This window comes from Lissotriton vulgaris, chromosome 5 (assembly GCF_964263255.1).
Source record: "Lissotriton vulgaris chromosome 5, aLisVul1.2, whole genome shotgun sequence".
NCBI lineage: Eukaryota > Metazoa > Chordata > Amphibia > Caudata > Salamandridae > Lissotriton > Lissotriton vulgaris.
Window position 1 is genome coordinate 1,889,179,002 of NC_141693.1, and position 18,356 is coordinate 1,889,197,357.

At 46.5% G+C, this 18,356-nt stretch overlaps 1 protein-coding gene across 1 annotated transcript in view; it reads left to right on the top strand.

Moving 5' to 3' along the window:
• LOC147717633 (E3 ubiquitin-protein ligase TRIM39-like) overlaps positions 1-18,356 on the top strand; it is a 480,268-nt gene that overhangs the window by 430,953 nt on the left and 30,959 nt on the right. The window contains exon 7 of the mRNA XM_086924427.1: positions 2,356-2,927. Within this exon, the coding sequence (XP_086780553.1) occupies positions 2,356-2,900 (545 nt within the window). The 3' untranslated portion in view covers positions 2,901-2,927. The remainder of the gene's footprint in view (positions 1-2,355; positions 2,928-18,356) is intronic.

Consider the following 18,356-nt stretch of genomic DNA (forward strand, 5'->3'; position numbering starts at 1 on the left):
CCGTGGGAATTAAACCTAGTTCTATCAAGGTTGATGTCTCCACCTTTCGAGCCAATCCACAAAGCTTCCTTACAACATCTCTCTTGGAAGGCAGCTTTTTTGGTGGCAATTACCTCTGCACGCAGGGTCAGTGAGTTACAGGCGCTCTGTGCAAAGGAACCTTATACGGTATTCCACCATAACAGAGTGGTTCTGAGGGCTCACCCTTCCTTCTTGCCTAAAGTCATATCTGATTTTCATATCAATCAGTCTATCTCCCTCCCTTTTTTCCAAATCCGGCGACCCCGGCTGAGCGGTCACTTCACTCATTAGATCTTAAAAGAGTGTTGAAGTTTTATTTGGAAATGACTAAAGGGATTAGGAAAACAGACCAACTGTTTGTGAACTATGGTGCTATGAGAACTGGTTTTCCAGCGGCAAAGAGGTCCATCTCCAGGTGGATTGTTTCTTGCATTAAGCTGGCCTATCAACTGGCAGGAAAACCTTTGTTGATGTCTCCAAAAGCGCATTCCACTAGAGGGAAGGCGGCTACAGTGGCTTTCTTGCATGACGTTCCCATGTCAGAAATATGCAAGGCCGCGACCTGGAAATCAGTGCATACCTTTACGAGGCATTACTGCCTCGACTCTGATTCCAGGACTGACACTCAAGTAGGGCAAGCCTCCTTGAGGAATCTGTTTGGGTAGTCGGTTCTGTCTACTCAAGCTTGTTGATGAGATTTCTGTCTTATCTTTCCTTTGCCCGCAGAGATGAGGAGAGGCTCGCTATTCTATTCTAATGCTTATGACTATTGATGAGGATCCCCTGGAAGAGAAGGATTATTTACTTACCTGTAATCCTAGTTCTCTTCCAGGGGTATCCTCATCAAAGTCATAAGCAACCCTTCCGCCTCCCCGGGCAAAGGATACTTGTTCATAAGGAGATATTGTTGGCCTAAGTGTTATTGGGTTTGGTTTTCAGTCTCCGAAAAGAACAACTGCCTAACTGCCACTCCTGAGGCATGATGGGATTCAGGGGGTCATGAGTGCCTTAAAGGCACAGTGTCAGTTTTTTGTTATTTAGCTACAGGTTAGCTTTTCAGTCTGGTTAGACTGTGTGTTTGCAATGCAGCCTGGGAGCTTCCTATGCTTCCAGTGAGTTCTGTGAATTTCTACTGCTTCATGAGCATTAAAACAATTCCTAAACAAACTTGGTGTTGTTTTCTCCTGTTTCTAATGCTTATTATTCATGTATGGTGGAAATTCTTCACAGCATATTTCAGCTCTAATGTGATTTGGCTGCTATTGCTTGTTTTTATATATATATGGTTTATATATATATGTGTATTTATATGTGGGGCACATATAATATAGTGTTTCCGGGGTCCCGCACGTAGGCGGGAATATTCTAATGCTTATGACTTTGATGAGGATACCCCTGGAAGAGAACTAGGATTACAGGTTAGTAACTAATCCATCTCTGCAGCAGGTATCTTAACCTTGTAAGATATTTTAAACTGCAGTCTCTTTGTAACCAATTAAGTAAGCAAGAACCGATTCACTGTCACATTTAACCTTGTTGCCAATTTTTGGGGAGCTGATTTAAAAAAAATAACATTTTAAGTTCACTGATTATATGCATTTCATGACTTCACCCCCTTACCTCTGCAACACCTTGACCCCCAATCTTTGGGTTCCCGGAGTAAATTTATATCAATTCCAGCACTGGCTGGCTGTGTTGACCGCATTTAACCCATTGGGTGCTGGTGACGGAACCACTCCGTCACCAGCCTCGGACGGGCTGTGCTAATGACGGAGTGGTTCCGTCACGGCTCGGTCGCCACGCCTGCGCGGCAGCGATTTCGCGCCTGCACGGCAGCGATTTCGCACCTGCGCTGAGTGTTCCATTGAGCAGGCGGGGCCTTGACGGAACCACTCCGTCACAAGCACAGCGAGCCCGAGGCTCGTGATGGAGTGGTTCCGTCACGAGCATGGCGGCGCCGCACGGCCCACCCTCCCCCCTAGCGCTGCAGCGGAATTACCGCCGCAGCAAAGGGGTTAATGAGCTTGGACCAGAAGAGCATGTTCATAGTTACGAGCCTTAAGGAGTTGTAATCATGGCCTGTCATGTTCTCCCACTTGAAAAATCCATTGAAAGGAAGCTGAATGTACACTTGCCCTCTCAGATGAATCTTTCTTTTCTGTGTCCCTACCAGATGTTCAGTAAACTTTACCACTGGATGGCGCTCAGTGTTTACTCCTACTGGTCATCGACTTATAAATCCCTTTCTGTCTCTCCCCTTGTATCCTTATCTGTGGCACTCTCCCCACACAGACTATTGCTGACCTCTTGTCTCTGCTTCCCTCTGTTTTGCAGCTGAGGTGACTCTAGATCCGGACACTGCTCATCGGGTGCTCATCCTGTCCAGTGATGGAAGGAGTGTGAGGCTTGGAGACGGAGAACAGTACCTGCCGTACAGTCGTCAGAGATTCCATCCTGCGCCCATTGTCCTGGGGAGAGAGAGGCTGAGCGCCGGGAGGCATTACTGGGAGGTAGAGGTGGGGGACAAGACGCATTGGATCCTGGGGGTTTGTGACGAGTCTGTGAGCAGGAAGGGGGAGATCAGAGCATCACCTGAGAAAGGATACTGGACAATAGGGCTCACTGATAGTATTTATATAGCTGGCACCTCCCCTTCCACCCTCCTGGCCCCCAGTGCGCCCCCCAAGGTTGTGGGTCTCTTCCTGGACCATGTGGCGGGCAGGCTCTCGGTCTACAATGTGGATGACCGGTCTCTGCTCTTCACCTTCCCAGGGGTCTCCTTCCCCCCCACCTTGCGGCCCTTCTTTTGTACAGAGGGCGACGATGGAGGTAGAAATGCGAGAGCGCTGCGGATCCTGGCAGTGAAAGGACAGCAGTGAGAGCAAAGGAGACTGTTGCAACACCAGGTGAGAGGACTGTGTATGTCACTATTACCAGATAAAGGGGATGTGTATACTTTAACTTACTTTCATTCATGACTGGTAAGGTGTGTGTTTAAATTATCATTACAGGTGAGCAGTGATGGCACAGTGACCTGCTCTTGCATGCAAGCTCAGAGCTGACTGCTGTCTGCCCTCAGACGGTGTGAGGGTGGTAAGCCAGCAGCCACCACCCCACAGCTGGTGAGCACAGCAAGCAGCAGTAGAGGGAGAAAAAACAAACACACTCCAGGGAATGTGCTCTGGTCACCAGGGTCACCTTCCTTCACAAACTCTGAGGACAGTTTAAAGTCCTTATTGAAATCTGCCTCGGCTGGGCTGAGGTAGAACAATGCCCGTCAACTTATTCAGGAAAGAAGGGTGAGGGGTGAGCACTTTTCAACAAGAGCATACCTGCTAAACACATTGGGCATCATTTTCTTTCTATCAGTCTTGGGCTTTCTTTAGAACCTAACATCACATTGCATTGTGGGACATGTAGTTGTGTTTTATGGGCTCAAGGACAAGAGCATGCAAAGTGATTTTAGCCAAAAAGTCAGCACTGGCTGAAGGTGTCAGACATCACATGGTGCACATCTTGGCAGTAATGGTAAAACAACTAACAAGCAATGGCAAAGTGAGTGTCACCTTAGCAAACTTGGCGTTATTTTTATTTTTTTTATAATTTTTTATTGCAAGTATGGTTTTAAACAAATTTGTATTCGTTTTTCAGCTTATAATGCATCACATGGTGCATCATAGTAAAATGTATTTCAGAGTATACATTCATGAATATCGGCAAGAGTAAATGGTTCATTATAACAATAACAGCTCTTAATAACCTCTTTAAAACTTCAGATCGCAGCAATAGTGTCAACATTTTTGGATGTCTGTATTCCTTTATAAATCTTTTTTAAATGTAGCAGGTCCTTTGTATTCAGCACGCACCTACTTCAGTCATGAATCAGTAGGTGTAGCTTCTTCCCCCTGCCTCCATGGGGAGGGGGTAGAGATCCTCAATGTCTGTGGATGGGCACATGATGTATCTTTTAAGGTTGGATCCTCCCAAACCACAGTGAGTGCAGTGTGGGGGAGATGGGGTGGCCTGAGGCGAGTATGGGCACATAGCCCCTTGCATGTATGTACCTTAGTGTTAATCTATTGCCTATCCTTTTGATGGGGTATCAGGCAAAAGCTGCAGCTCTTGAAGCATAACCCCCATATTGGGATTCTTCGTAACCTCCTTGCCTCTTCTCGCTGCAGTGCCAGTGCATCAGTCCTACCCTATTTCAAAGTTGCTGCCCATCAGTGCCGTTCCTTTGGGAGAGTGTGTGCCTTCCAGTACATTGCTATTGAGTGGCACACAATGAGCAGTGCCAGGGTCATGAACAGAGTAGTTACTTTTTGGGATTTCCTTCGTCCATATAGGCCAAGCATTACCCCATCCAATTTATGTAGGTGGTTGCTCCCTGTCTGCAACCACACTTCATAATGTCGTTGCTGCTGGGAAATCCCAGAACATATGTATCAAATCTGCTTTGAGCGTGTGGCATCTGGGGCATGGTGGGAAGCCTGAAACATTCTATGGTGGCTAGCTGGATTCAGGTAAGCCCCGTGCTGTATGTTATGTTGGATATATTGGAACTTGGCATTGCAGGATGATTTCTGTGGATACTGTGAGGCCCGTTCGCATTTTTTGGGTGTCAAGGTCTGTCTTTTTTCCAATTCTACGTGTCGCTAGTAGTGGGCAAGTCATTGTGCCTGCTAGTGTTTTGGCAAACCAGGTAACCAGGCAGCGGCCATTCCCCATGATGTGTAAAGTGTGTACAAGGGTATGTTGCTCATGTTCTGAGTCAGTGATGTTCCATAGATGACCTACATTAGCCACCAATCTGCCAATGGCCAGGAAGTGTCCAGCCGGTAGGTTGTATTCCTCCTGTAGTTGACGGAAGGGTATGAGTGCTCTATCCCGAAACAAATCTCCAAGAGTTCTCACTCCAGTGTCTGACCATATCACCAGGCCATCCTACTCTGAGTTCCCGGAATGGTACGATGGTACTAATCCGTACAGCCGAAGAATAGGGTACTATGTGCGTCATACCGTGTATACTCCTGTCACGGGCAACATAAACCAGATTGTTGGCTGACGTCCCTGCCCCTGGGGGTAGTGCCTCTCCTATCACGTTCTGTGCCCTGGCCACTGATAGTCTGCCTACCTGCCAACCACCTTGCCGGATACTGCAGTTGTGCTGCTAGGTAATGACATTTGAGGTTTGGAACTCTCAGGCCTCTCTATCTACTGGCAGTTGCAGCTTGCGCAATGCCACATGCCTCCACCCCATGTTCCATAAAAACGCTCCCAATAGCGAATGCAAGGCATGATGTGAATTGTGGGATTGATGCCGTAAGGTTATGAAAGAAATATAGAAGCCGGGGTGCATCACCATCCTTGAGCAGGAGATACGTCCCTGTACCCTAAATGACCAAGTACTCCAGAATGTCATCTGTGGATGGAGAAAGGAAATATCCTTAGTGAGATTTCTATCTATAAGGTCTTGGGTGTTTTTTTTGTTTTTGTCCTCATATAACATCAATATAGGTATTTGGAAGCTTGGATCTAGCAGAGTAAGTAGATAATTCCGCTTGCCTGCTCCCCCACCTTGGTAAGAATCACAGCATACACTCCTTTTCCAGCTCCACAACCAGCTAGCTAAATCTTTCTTAGAATGAGACCTTTACTCTCTTGACTTAGCAAGTGATATTTTGAATCATAGGAACAATTTTATCCAGACCACTTTATATATCTATAACAGTTGCTAATATTTTAGACCTTCCTATCTCTCCCAGATCTCCCAAAATGTGGCCTTTTTACTACCCCCCCGCCCCCATCGAGCTTTTACAGTCAAGCAACCTTGTTCTCTGAATTGATGATACCCATTCTAGTTTGGTTGGCGCTATTGGCAATACCCATTTACTACAGATCTCTCTCCTTGCCAATAACATGTATAAATAAGAAGGATTTTTAATTTCTGGATAGTTTGCTTCCCTCTTCTTCCACCCCAAATATCGTTTGGAGGCTTACCTTGATGTCTTTACTTACAACCTCTTTAACTATCTTACCCACTTCCAGCCAGAAGGGCGCTATACCGAGGGCACCGCCAGAACATATGGGCATCAACTGCCCTTTCTTCTCTACACTTTGGACACTTCTTCGGCTCTTGTTTCACAAATTTGGACAGCTTTCATGGCGTCCAGTACACCCTATGCACTGTAAAGAGATAATTTTTCTTGTGAGGTGCGGACTTCACAGTGGACCAGAGTGTCGTCATCGATACTTGCCATATATCTTCTAGCTTCGAATTTGGGCGGTCCCTCTTTCAGATCCCTTCCAGCTTTAAGTAGAGTTCTTCTCCTGCCTCAATCATTACCCAGTACCATTTTGAAACCTCCTTTTTCTGAGGGGGTGTTAGTTGGTATTCTTTTTCCGAGTCTACATTATATTCTCTTCTTTTCTTCAGGCTGTTCACCCAACTCAGCAATTGATAATACTTGCATTTAGATAGGTGTCCATCTGTAACCCTTTCTAGTATTTCCCATGGAACCACTCCATTGTCTTGCAAGTGTTGATTCCATTTGTTGATTCAGGCTTGCTTTAATGGGATAGTCAGTTTGTCTTTTAGACATGGAGGGGTCTCCGGAGAGTCCCAAACTGGGGCAGAAGCACAATAGTAGGGTATCCCCAGTAAACGTCTGAACTCATACCATATGATACGTGCTAATTTCAAAACTTTTAGTATCACTTTTTTTTTAGTATTTAGGATGGCCATATTTGTAAAGGAAGAAGTTTGTCATATTTTCCTCCTCTGTTGTTAGTGCTTTTAAAAGCGGGGTATACTTTGCATTTTCCAGGAGTAGGGATCTAAAAGTTTTAAATTGGAAGGCTCGACAGTAAACTATTCGGTCAGGACTAGCAATTCCCCTATAGATCTTCCTCCTATGAAGTTTTTTTCATGCACACCTGACCCCTTTGTTGCCCACATGAAACTATTCACTGTTCCTTGTAGTTTTTTTAAGCGTACCCAGATCGAACCCCAGCGGAATTGAATCAAAAATAAACATAAACTTTGGCAGGATGGACATTTTCAATAAGTTTGATCTGCCTCAAAAGGATAATGGGAGATAGTGCCAGGCCTTCAAAAGATTTTCCGATTCCTTTTTAACCTCTATAAAATTTGTGTGAGCCAGGTGATTTAGGTTATAGAGCACCTGTGTCCCCAGATACCTGATCTCTTTTTTCACCAAGGAGCTATAGCATTTTGTGTCCCACTCATTATCTCCATTTTTTGTTGATTAACTGAGTATCCGGAAACTTTACCATAGTCTTCAAGCGTTTTAACAATCTCGGGGTAAGATATCTTCATTTCACTAGTAAAGACCATCAGATCATCTGCATAGAGCTCCCCCTTTTTTCCCAACATTTGTATTTAAAAGGAATTATATTGGAGTTTGCTCTAATTTTCTCCGCCAGGGGTTCGATATATATATTAAAAAGTAAAGGGGAAAGCGGACATCCCTTATGTGTCCCACGTTTGATTTGTATCTGGTCTGTAAGATTCCAATTTACTAAGACTCTCGCTGTCGGGTTTTTATATATCCTTGCGACTGCTCTAAGGAAATTCTCCCCCAGATCATGATTCTTTATTAGCTGCTGTAGGAAAAGCCAGCTAACCCGATCGAAAGCTTTAGCAGCAATCGAAAGTAAGGATCGTCAGGGGCATGTTGTGGGTTGTTGCTAAATCTATTGTACCAATCAACTCCTGGGTTAAATCGCACAATTGTCTCCCCTTCATAAAACCCTTTTGGTCTGTGTATTAATTGGTCGATCACCTTCTCTAAACATTTTGTCAAAATCTGGGTATATATTTTATAGTCTAAATTTAAAAGGGAAATCTGTCTATATGACTCACAAAGTTTAGGGTTCTTATTTGGTTTTAATGATAACTGTTGCCTCTTCCCATGAGCGTGGTGAGTCCTCCCCTTCTAAAAAAAATACCATTGAAAAGCTCTGTGAGCCATTGGGCCACTTTTTTTCTGAGAGCTTTACATAGCTCATTTGGGAGGCCATCTTGGCATGCAGGTTTCCCCTTTTCCGTTCTTTCCATTCCTAACATCACTTCCTCTAAGCTAATCTTTGCACAGAGAAGATTCTGTGATGTGAGGTTCAAACAAGTAGAATTTATTTCCTGTAGGTATCTTTATATTTGCTCTTCTGTTGCCACAGTATCTTCTTTGTATAGATCCTCGAAGAACCGAGCAAATACCTCCCTTATTTCTTTATCCTCTTTGTAGAACCGCCCTGTTTTAACGTCTAAAATTTCTGAAATATTTTTCTTATTTACTTCAACTTTTGTTTTCCATGCCAGCAACTTCCCACTGCCTTCTCCATATTCGTAATGGGAAAGTTTGCTTGCCTCCCATTTCTTTTTAATTTCTTCTTCCAAGAAACTCGATAATCTATACTTTGCCTCCTGCCAATCATCTTGTTTTTGTTTTAGTGTTTGTGTGTTCAGAGGATTCTCTAGTTCCTTAGATGATTTAATTGTTATCTTCCAGTTCGCTGATTTTGGGCTTCCGCTCCATATAGTGATTAATGTAGAAGCTAGTTAATCTTCCTCTCATATAAGCTTTGTATGTGTCCCATTCTATGTGCATTGGAGCTGTATACCTATTAACTTGAAAAAACTCAGTTTGTTTGAAATCTTAAAAAAGGTACAAATAACATTCAATAGGAGTACCCGATTCAAAGTCCATCTTGTTTGATTAAATGTGAGTACTAAGCTAACAGCTGAAAGGTCCGATAGATGTTCTACATTATGTTCTATACTTACAACTGTATTACTTCTTCTGTTGTTTACCAAAATATAGTCAATCCTTGAGGAGTGCCCATATTTTTTGTTCTTAAATGTATATCTATTACTCTTACATCCTTTTTCCCTCCAAATGTCAATTAAGCCTAAATCTAACACCATCATATGTTTCAGGAAGGCTCTCATTTTTGGGGTGTTAGCTGTGTTTCTGGTCGATGATTGATTTATCTAAAGTTGGATCAATCAAAATGTTAAAATCGCCCTCCATTATAATGGGGGCATTTATGTCCAAAAGAGCATTATATAAGCCCTGAAGTGGGGCAGTATTGTCGATGTTAGGGCCATAGTACCCTTCAATTGCGTACCAGTTGTCTTATAATTTAACCTTAATTATGATCCATCTTCCATTTTTACCTGTAATACAGTCCCCCAAGTCTGCTTTAATGGATTTTCTAACAAGAATTGCCATCCTTTTTATGCAACATTCCTGATCTGTACAGACAGTGTTCTATCCATCTTTTATTTTTAAGTATTTTACTCCATTTATCTTTCAGCAGATGTGTTTCTTGTATTATAATTATTTCGCTCTGTGATAGCTTCCAAAACTCCAGGATTTCTCCGTCTGTTGGCTACCCTATGCCCATTAACATTCCAACTGAAAATATTCAGCGTTTTTCTTTTTAGTTCTATGGCCATTTCCTAAAATGTATTCCTAATCGGGGTAGAGTTTTTTTCTCTCCATTAGATTCAAGCATATTTTTACTACATGAGGACTCTTTTTTTATTTTAATTCACATGCTCCCCACCCTGTGCAAAGTATATACATACTAGCAGCCCGTCCCGACGTTGTCTGGGTATGAAATAGAATGTGTGTATTTGGCAAGGGCAATTTATTTTAAAATCTTGCGGTAGACAAAAATGTGTGTTTCATTAGAATAGGGATGGAGAAGGCCCAGCTGCAGCCCTGGTTGATGTTAGCAGGCATGTGTAATTGGTGTAGTGATCTGCCGCCTGAGCCCGGCTACAGCCCTGGTTGATGTTAGCAGGCGCGTGTAATGTCGTTGAATGAGAGAGTTATCAGCCGCGGGTAAATCCGTTTAATGGGAGAGTTGAGTGACAGCGAGTAGGAGAGACTGTAGTTATTGTCCCCGCAGACACGCTCATTTGCGTGTTCCCCCCTTGAGGCCCAGATGCAGGCCTGTTTGATGTTAGCAGGCGTGTGTTCCCCCCGCTTGAGGCCCAGCTGCAGCCCTGGTTGATGTTATCAGGCGCGTGTAATAAGTGTACTGATCCGCCGCCTGAGCCCGGCTAGAGCCCTGGTTGATGGTAGCAGGCGTGTGTAATTTCGTTGAATGAGAGAGTTCAGTAACAGCGCGCAGGAGAGGCTGCAGTAACGTTCCTTACCAGGCCTCCAGGTGAACGCATTTGTCATGCCCCCAGCACACGGCCACAGCAGACGATCTTCTGATTAATGTACAACCCACATGGCATGAAGGGCGGAACGTAGCACACGCCCCCAGCGTGCCCCTTGATGCGGCGCAATTGCGTTCACATGGCATGAAGGCCGGACACACGCCCCCCAGCGTTTCTCACGTCCCCAGCGTGCCCCTTGATGCTGCGCAGCAACGTAATTAGCGCTTGTATGTGCGACTCACATGGCATGAAGGGCGGACACACGCCCCCAGCACACGCCCACAGCCCAGGATGTGATGGCCATACCACACGCCCCCAGCATTATGTCACGCCCCCAGCCCACACCCACAGCACAACGCAGACACGCCCACAAGGGACTACTTTGCTGGCACGGTTCTTTTACCTTTTAAATGTATAGAGGAGTTGGCCTAATGGCTAAGGCGCTCGACCTCGGACCTGGGAATCTGGGTTTGAGTCTTGGTAACGACGCCAAACATCCTGTGATTCTGGGCAAATCACTTAATCTCCCCTTGCCTAACAAAAATGAATGTGTGTCCTCATGTAACGTAACTGGTGCTATGTAAAGCGCTCTGATACCTGATTCAGTTCGGGCCAAGTTCGCGCTATATAAAACTCTGCAATAAATAAATAAATATGGTGGCCGTCTGCATAGCCTATGTCCTTCTGCTGCAACTGCCCTTTCCAACGCTGTATTTGGTGTTGTGATTGGTGCTGTGGTTACTGAGATTGGTGCTGTGGTTACTGAGATTACCCGCCTCAAAGGTTTGGGCTCTCTCTTTATAATATTAGCATGGATAGAGTTAAGCTACGTCTGCTTTACATATTACTAGCAGCCCGTCCCGACGTTGTCCGGGTATGAATTACTGCTGGCCAGTAGTATACTGTTTTGTAGGATTTCGTTTTGATAGCATTTCTTAACTGTGACAGGCCTGTGAAACGCTCCGAGGAAACGCTCCGAGGAAACGCTCCGATTCACAGTGCACTGCTGATGCACTTAAGAGTGCGTGTTCAGTAGTGTGTGAACTCGAGTTTCCCTACTTTATTTTTCCTTGCAATATTATATAGCACGAACTCGACAACATGGCATGAGCACAATTTACATTCCAGAAGAACACATTCATTTGTGGTAGGCACTGGGAGACAAAGCGATTTGCCTGGAATCACAGGATGCTGAGCTGATGCCGAGATTCGAACGTAGCTCCCCAGCTCTAAAGTTCGCAATTCTAGAACTTGTGGCGGGAGGTGTGTATAAAAGTGTATGTCGGTGCTGGCCATCAATGAGAGAGACCTGTGCATTTTTCAAATCTGTGGTGAAAAAATGAGTATGTTGCTGGAGATGTGGGCCGCCGTGCCACCAATGTACTTACCGTGGGAGGGTAAACACCCATTATTCCGTAACTTTCTTTCCGCATACCATCACTCCGCATACTTTCATTACGAAAGTACCATGACTCCGCAATGCCATTATAACAGATGGCATTACATTTTATATGCTTTTACCACACATACATTTTAAACGAAATTCGTTGTAAAAGCATGTTTTTTGTATGTTTGGATAAGGTAAGTATGAGTATAGGGGTATATGTTTTGGGGTACTGAGGTATATGTTTTGGGGTGTTTAGGTATTTTAAGGGTTCAGATATAGTTTTGGGTTATGGGGTACAGGGGTAGTTTTAGGGATAGGTTTGGGCTTTGGGGTACAGGGGTATTTTTAGGGTTCAGGGCTAGGTTTGGGTTTTGGGGTACAGGGGTATTTTTAGGGTTCAGGGGTAGGTTTGGGTTTTGAGGTACAGGCGTTTTTATAGGGTTCAGGGCTAGGTTTGGGTTTTGGGGTACAGGGGTATTTTTAGGGTTTAGGGATAGGTTTGGGTTTTGGGGTACAGGGTATATTTATAGGGTTAAGATGGGTTAGTGTTTAAGGGTGTTGGGGTATTTTAAGGAGTAAGGGTGGGTTATGATTATGGGGTACAGGGGTATTTAAAGGGAGCAGCGTGGACACCCGGAGCTGGAATGTACAGAACCTGGGAAGAAAAAACAATGAAATATTGGGCACAACGTTCGCTTTTTTTTTTTTCCGTAATCCTTCGCCCGGCACACGCCCACAGCACATGATATGAGACATGGCATGAAGGGCGGAACGTACCACACGCCCCCAGCGTTTGTCACGCCCCTCCAGCACACGCCCACAGCACAAAGCAGACACTCCCACAAGGGACTACTTTGCTGGCACGGTTCTTTTACCTTTTAAATGTATAGAGGAGTTGGCCTAATGGCTAAGGCGCTCGACCTCGCACCTGGGAATCTGGGTTTGAGTCTTGGTAACGACGCCAAACATCCTGTGATTCTGGGCAAATCACTTAATCTCCCCTTGCCTAACAAAAATGAATGTGTGTCCTCATGTAACGTAACTGGTGCTATGTAAAGCGCTCTGATACCTGATTCAGTGGTGGGCGTCTGCATAGCCTATGTCCTTCTGCTGCAACTGCCCTTCCCAACGCTGTATTGGGTGCTGTGATTGGTGCTGTGGTTCCTGAGATTACAAGGTTTGGGCGCTCTCTTTATTATATTAGTATAGAGTATAGATTTAGGTGTGAAATGTGTTCCTCCCCGGGGATCCCTCCCTTTTATCTCCTGGTGACCTTGTGATGGGCACCCTGTATTATTTGAGCTGTCTCTTGGGTCTTAAATGGAAGGAGGGAGGGAAGGGAACACTTGCGCGGGAAACATGGCGGCCGATGGTTAAACAGTCCCGCAGCTTTCTCGCTACTCAGGGGAAACAGGCGTGCAGCGCAGCATAGGAGGGTCTTACCTGGCGATAGACTGATCTGGAAACGGCGGTCCCTTGCTTCCTCACAGCAGATGTGTGCGGCAAGTGAAGATGTGGCAGGGAAAGATCCCTAGTTCGGGAAACACTTGAGGCACTGTATTTGTGGACTTCCTCACTTTTCCTGCCCGCCATTTTGCTGCTGCTCTCGGACGTTTTTCTCTTGTCCCCGGCTTGTCTTCTTGCCCATTCCTTCGTCTTTTACCTTTTTCCCTCGTGTCCCCCTTTATGTTCCTCAAATGTTTCCTCCCTTTTATGCATTGCCTTCTCTCCCTATCCTTGATTCCCTCCCACCCTTCCTTGGTGTTGTGACTTCGTCCCCCCTACAACCCCACTTAAGGGAACTCTGCCTGAGGATTTCTACTATGTGTGCTTATTTTTGTTTATAGGGATAACTCCTATCACTAGTATATGCAGTAGATCTTTGTACCATCTACCGTTCCTATGTGATTCTTGAGTATATCCAGTCATATCCCTTCCCTATGTATATAGAGATAACTCTAATCACTAGTATATGCAGTAGACCGTTGTGCTCTCTTCCATTTCTATGTGACTCTCAGAGTATATCCATGTGTATCCTTTCCCTATGTATATAGAGAACTCCTATCACTAGTATATGCAGTAGACCTTTATACCATCTTAGATTATATCCACGTGTATCGCCTCCTTGTGTGACTTTACATCTTGTACATTTGCAATTTATTTTCGTGTGTATCCTTTTTGTAACGCATGTAATCCTAAGTCCTTATGTTTTTCAACTGGTGCTTATGTAAAGCGCTCTGACACCTTCGGGTAAAGTAGAAAATCGCATAAATAAATAAATAAATTGTTGCTCAGTACGGAGTCAGAGCATGGGCGGATTCTGCCACAGGGCTCTCAGTAAATCGTAGAGCTCTGGGCAGGATATCGTATAGAGGAGCCCCAAGTAGAGCAGCCCTGATTGAGCAAACATGAGGAGAGAATAGAGTATGGGACCAAACAGATGAAAAAACATTTGTCACCAGTAAAAAAAAAAAATTACTACAGACTTTGAATGACCGTAACTTCAAGATATAGATTCAGTACAGAAGGATGAATGAAAAATTAAAACGGATAAGGAATGGGAAGAAATAATCATTGGCAAAATAAACCATTGACCTGCCTACCTACATTTCATTTCTATTAAGGCAAATAAGGATGTGATCAGGACAAATGCTTTCACTGTCTGCGTAAGAGTCAGTGGGTGAAGTGTGCTGACCCATTGCCCTATGAATAATAATGTTTCTTTGAATTAGATTTTTGGTCAACAAATATCCCAGCTGTAGCATAAGTAATAATGGAAAGGGGCGACCATTCGGTCCCCCCGAACGTATGGCGGAGTACCACGATCCCCCCGGGAAGCCATCTTGGGCGGGAGGCGCGTCTCGGCTGGTATGCCCGAAGCGGCGTAGCCGGGGCGCGCCTTTTCCCGCCCTAGAGTGGGTTGGCCTAGACAGTGACGCGGCCGGCCACGCCCTTGGGGCAGGCAGGGGCGGGTTTACGCCCGCCCTGAAGACGGATAAAAGGAGCAACAAGCCAAGAAAGCATCCTCTTGTTCCTGTGCTCTGAAGCTGCACCTCTTCGCTGTACGTGAGCTCGAGACGGAACGAGGAGCCAATTTTGAGCGTTGTAATCGTTCTTGTTTGTTTTTCAGATACTCTGTTGGAGAATGCCGAAGAAGGCGGGAAAGCGCATGACTACTGACCAGATGCTGCGCGTTCTCATGAAGGAGGTGACCGACCTAAAGAGGCGGATGGATAAAGACGAGGAAGGGGGGCCAAAACGTCCTTTGGCGGGAGCAGCCCCGGGAGGGAAAAACAAGAGGCCCAGGAGGGGAGCAGCTGGGGGAGACATCCCGGGTCCCAGTGCTCCGCTCGAGGCACCCACTCCCGTGCCGGAGGAAGGGAATCCGATTCCCGTTGTGGTCACCCCCGTGTCCAGGGAAGATATGCCGCCCGAGCTGGCAGCACAATTAGCAGCGTGGTTGGGTGAAGGTAGCGAGGGCGCCACGGCTGTCGAAGCGCAGGTGCTGATGAAGCAACTGCGTGAGAAACGGGAAGCAGCGAAGGTGTCCACGCCGGCTGCAGCAGTAGACAAGCCACAGGGGACGGGTTCGACCGCAGAGGCAGCGTCCGGTTCAGGTAAGCGGCCATTGCCGATTGCGAGGGACGAGTCAGCACCCTCTCGTAGGGAAAAGTTGGGTCAACATGTTCCTTTGGCTATTAAAGAGAAGATTTGGGCAGGGGAATATGTAAACATCTTCTCGTTGCTTACTGACAATTATGAGATGGAGCATGTTAAAGGCCAGAAGGACCTCATGCATCCGAGTGTTTGGCGCGCAAAAATGGCCGCCTTTAAGGTAAATGAAAACATTGGCAATTGGGGCAAAGCGTGGGGGATTTTTACGTCAATCTTGGGGGAACGAAGGCCCGATTTGCTACCCGAATTGCCGACTTACCAGTCACGAATCATGGGGTACTCGACATCACACGAGGGTAATCATTGGTTTTGCTATGATAATCTTTTTAGGAAGGCCAAAGAGCACGATAAAAACTTAACTTGGGATTGTTATGATTCTGTGTCATGGTCTAAAATGAAGGATACTGGTATGTTGAAATTGCCATTAGTAGGGAGTAGCGTTGGCGAATCCTCCCGCCAGTATGCGGGGACGCCCTTTCGATCAGGTGCAGGCACCGACAATTACTCGAGGCCTGCCGGCAATACAGGAAAAAGGGGGGTTTGTTGGAATTTCAACAGGGGTAAATGTACTAGGCCCCAGGGATCGTGCAAATTTAGACACGAATGTAGTGGGTGTGGGCAATCATCCCATCCTGAGTCCACGTGCAGAGCCAAAACGGGTGATAACGGGGGTAGAGGAGGCGCCAAACAGGTCTAACATAGTCCGAGGGGCGCCTTTACCTACCCCGATTGATACCTTGGCAATGATTCCCTGGCTCAGTGAATACCCGGATCGTACTGCTGCTGGGGTGTTGCGGAACGGGTTTTCGTATGGTTTCCGCATCCCAGTGGGGGACTTTCAGGGTGTGGAGAGATGTAAAAATCAGCTTTCGGTCCTGCAGCATACGACCGTGGTACAGGATAAGATCCGGAAGGAGGTTACTCGAGGACGAGTCGCCGGCCCGTTTAGTGTACCCCCGGTGCATAACTTTGTTTGTTCTCCTTTAGGAGTGATCCCCAAGAAGGACCCGGGTGAGTTCCGGCTGATACATAATTTATCAGCTCCACGTGGTCTTTCCGTAAACGAAGCGATAGACCCGGAAGTATGTTCGGTGCGGTACGCATCCTTCGATGAGGCCGTAGCCATTTTGAATCGCCTGGGGCCCGGGGCGCTGATGGCAAAATCTGATATCGAGTCAGCGTTCCGGTTGCTCCCGGTACATCCAGACGATCAGCGTCTCCTAGGTTTCATGTTTCAGGGTCATTATTACATGGATAGGTGTATGCCGATGGGGTGCGCTATATCTTGTGCTTATTTTGAAAAATTCAGTAGTTTTCTACAATGGGTCTTCACAAAGAAGACGAGTTTCCAACATGTCATGCATTACCTCGATGATTTTTTGTTCCTGGGGGCAGCCGGGGATCCGGAATGTGGTCAGGCCTTGGCCGATTTTTGTGTCTTGATGAATCAGTTTGGCGTGCCATTGGCACCAGGTAAGACTGTGGGTCCTTCTACTTGCCTCGAGTTTCTGGGGATCGAGTTAGACTCCGGAGAAGGTTGTTTTCGTTTACCAGCTGACAAAGTGTCAAAGTTCAGGGCATCCCTACAAATGTGTATATGTGGATCTAAGGTTAAGCTGCATCAATTACAGCAGTTAGTGGGTCAGTTGAATTTTGCCCTGAGGGTTATACCAATGGCCCGCCCCTTTTCCCGTTCGATTGCTCAAGCCATGGTCGGCCTGAAGGAGGGCCATCATCGCACAAGGCTCTCGGCTGAGGTACGCCAGGACATGCGCATTTGGTTGGCATTTCTGGCGGATTTCAATGGTCGAGTCGTCTGGAACAAACCGGCCGTGTCCTCTGAGGAGCTGGGGCTGTGGACAGATTCGGCAGGGAGCATAGGTTTTGGTGCCATTTTCGGCACAAGGTGGTCTGCACAAAAGTGGCCGGCATGGTGGCATGACAACGGACTGACGAGTAACATCGCTTTCCTGGAACTTTTCCCCATTTTGGTGGCCCTGAGAACTTGGCCCGAAGGGTTCAAAGATCACTCTGTGGTATTTTGGTCTGACAATATGACCGTGGTTGAGTGTATCAATAGCCAGGCAGCACGATGCAAATTGATTTTGAGACTGCTCAAGGAAATTGTTTTACTGTGTATGCAATTGAATGTGCTATTCAAAGCAAGACATGTCCCGGGGGTAATGAACCAGGCGGCTGATGCACTGTCTCGTTTTCGTATGCAGGCTTTCTGGGGTTTTCTTCCCACAGCGGACCCGGAGCCGGCACCCTTTCCCGAAGCTCTCTGGTCTCTCGGTGCCCCGAACTTCGTAACCTCGTGGGAGAGAGTTTAGCACCCAGGACGAGGAAGGCATATGAAGGGGCGTTCCGGTCCTATTTAGCCTTTTTGGGGACTGTTAGAGAGGGGCTTTGGGGCCATGAGGAATGGGTGGTGAATTTTCTGATGTCCTTACATCTGGCAGGGAAATCGGTGGCCACGGCTCAGAGGCACCGGGCTGCCATTTCCTTTGTTGCTAGGGCTCATGGGATCCAGGACCCGACAGCGTCTTTCGTTGTGCAGAAAGCGCTACGTGGGTGGCAACGCCTTGAGGGTCGCAGAGTAGATGAGAGGCGCCCGATAGGTTTGGATAGGTTGGCCCTGTTGTTATCCACACTCCCTGCTACATGTTCATCTCAGTATGAGACAGTGTTATTCCGAGCCGCTTTTACGCTGGCATTCCATGGGGCTATGCGGGTAAGCGAACTAGTGGCGAGGAACAAGCAGGATGTGACAGGAGGTTTGTGCCAGGAGCACGTTCAGATCAGAGGGGAGACAATGACTGTCTCATTTGTCAGGTCCAAGACCGATCAGAGTGGGATGGGTGACTGCATAATTATACGCAGGATTCCCGGGTCCTCCATGTGTCCGGTAAAGTGTTTAGAAGATTACCTAGCACGAAGGGTGGCATCATGGGGGGGGACCTTGTTGAGACACGCTGACGCCACCCCACTGACAAAATTTCAGTTTCAGCGGGTGCTTGCGATGTCGATTGCCGCTGCGGGCTTGAACCCGGGCGAGTTTGGGACCCATTCCTT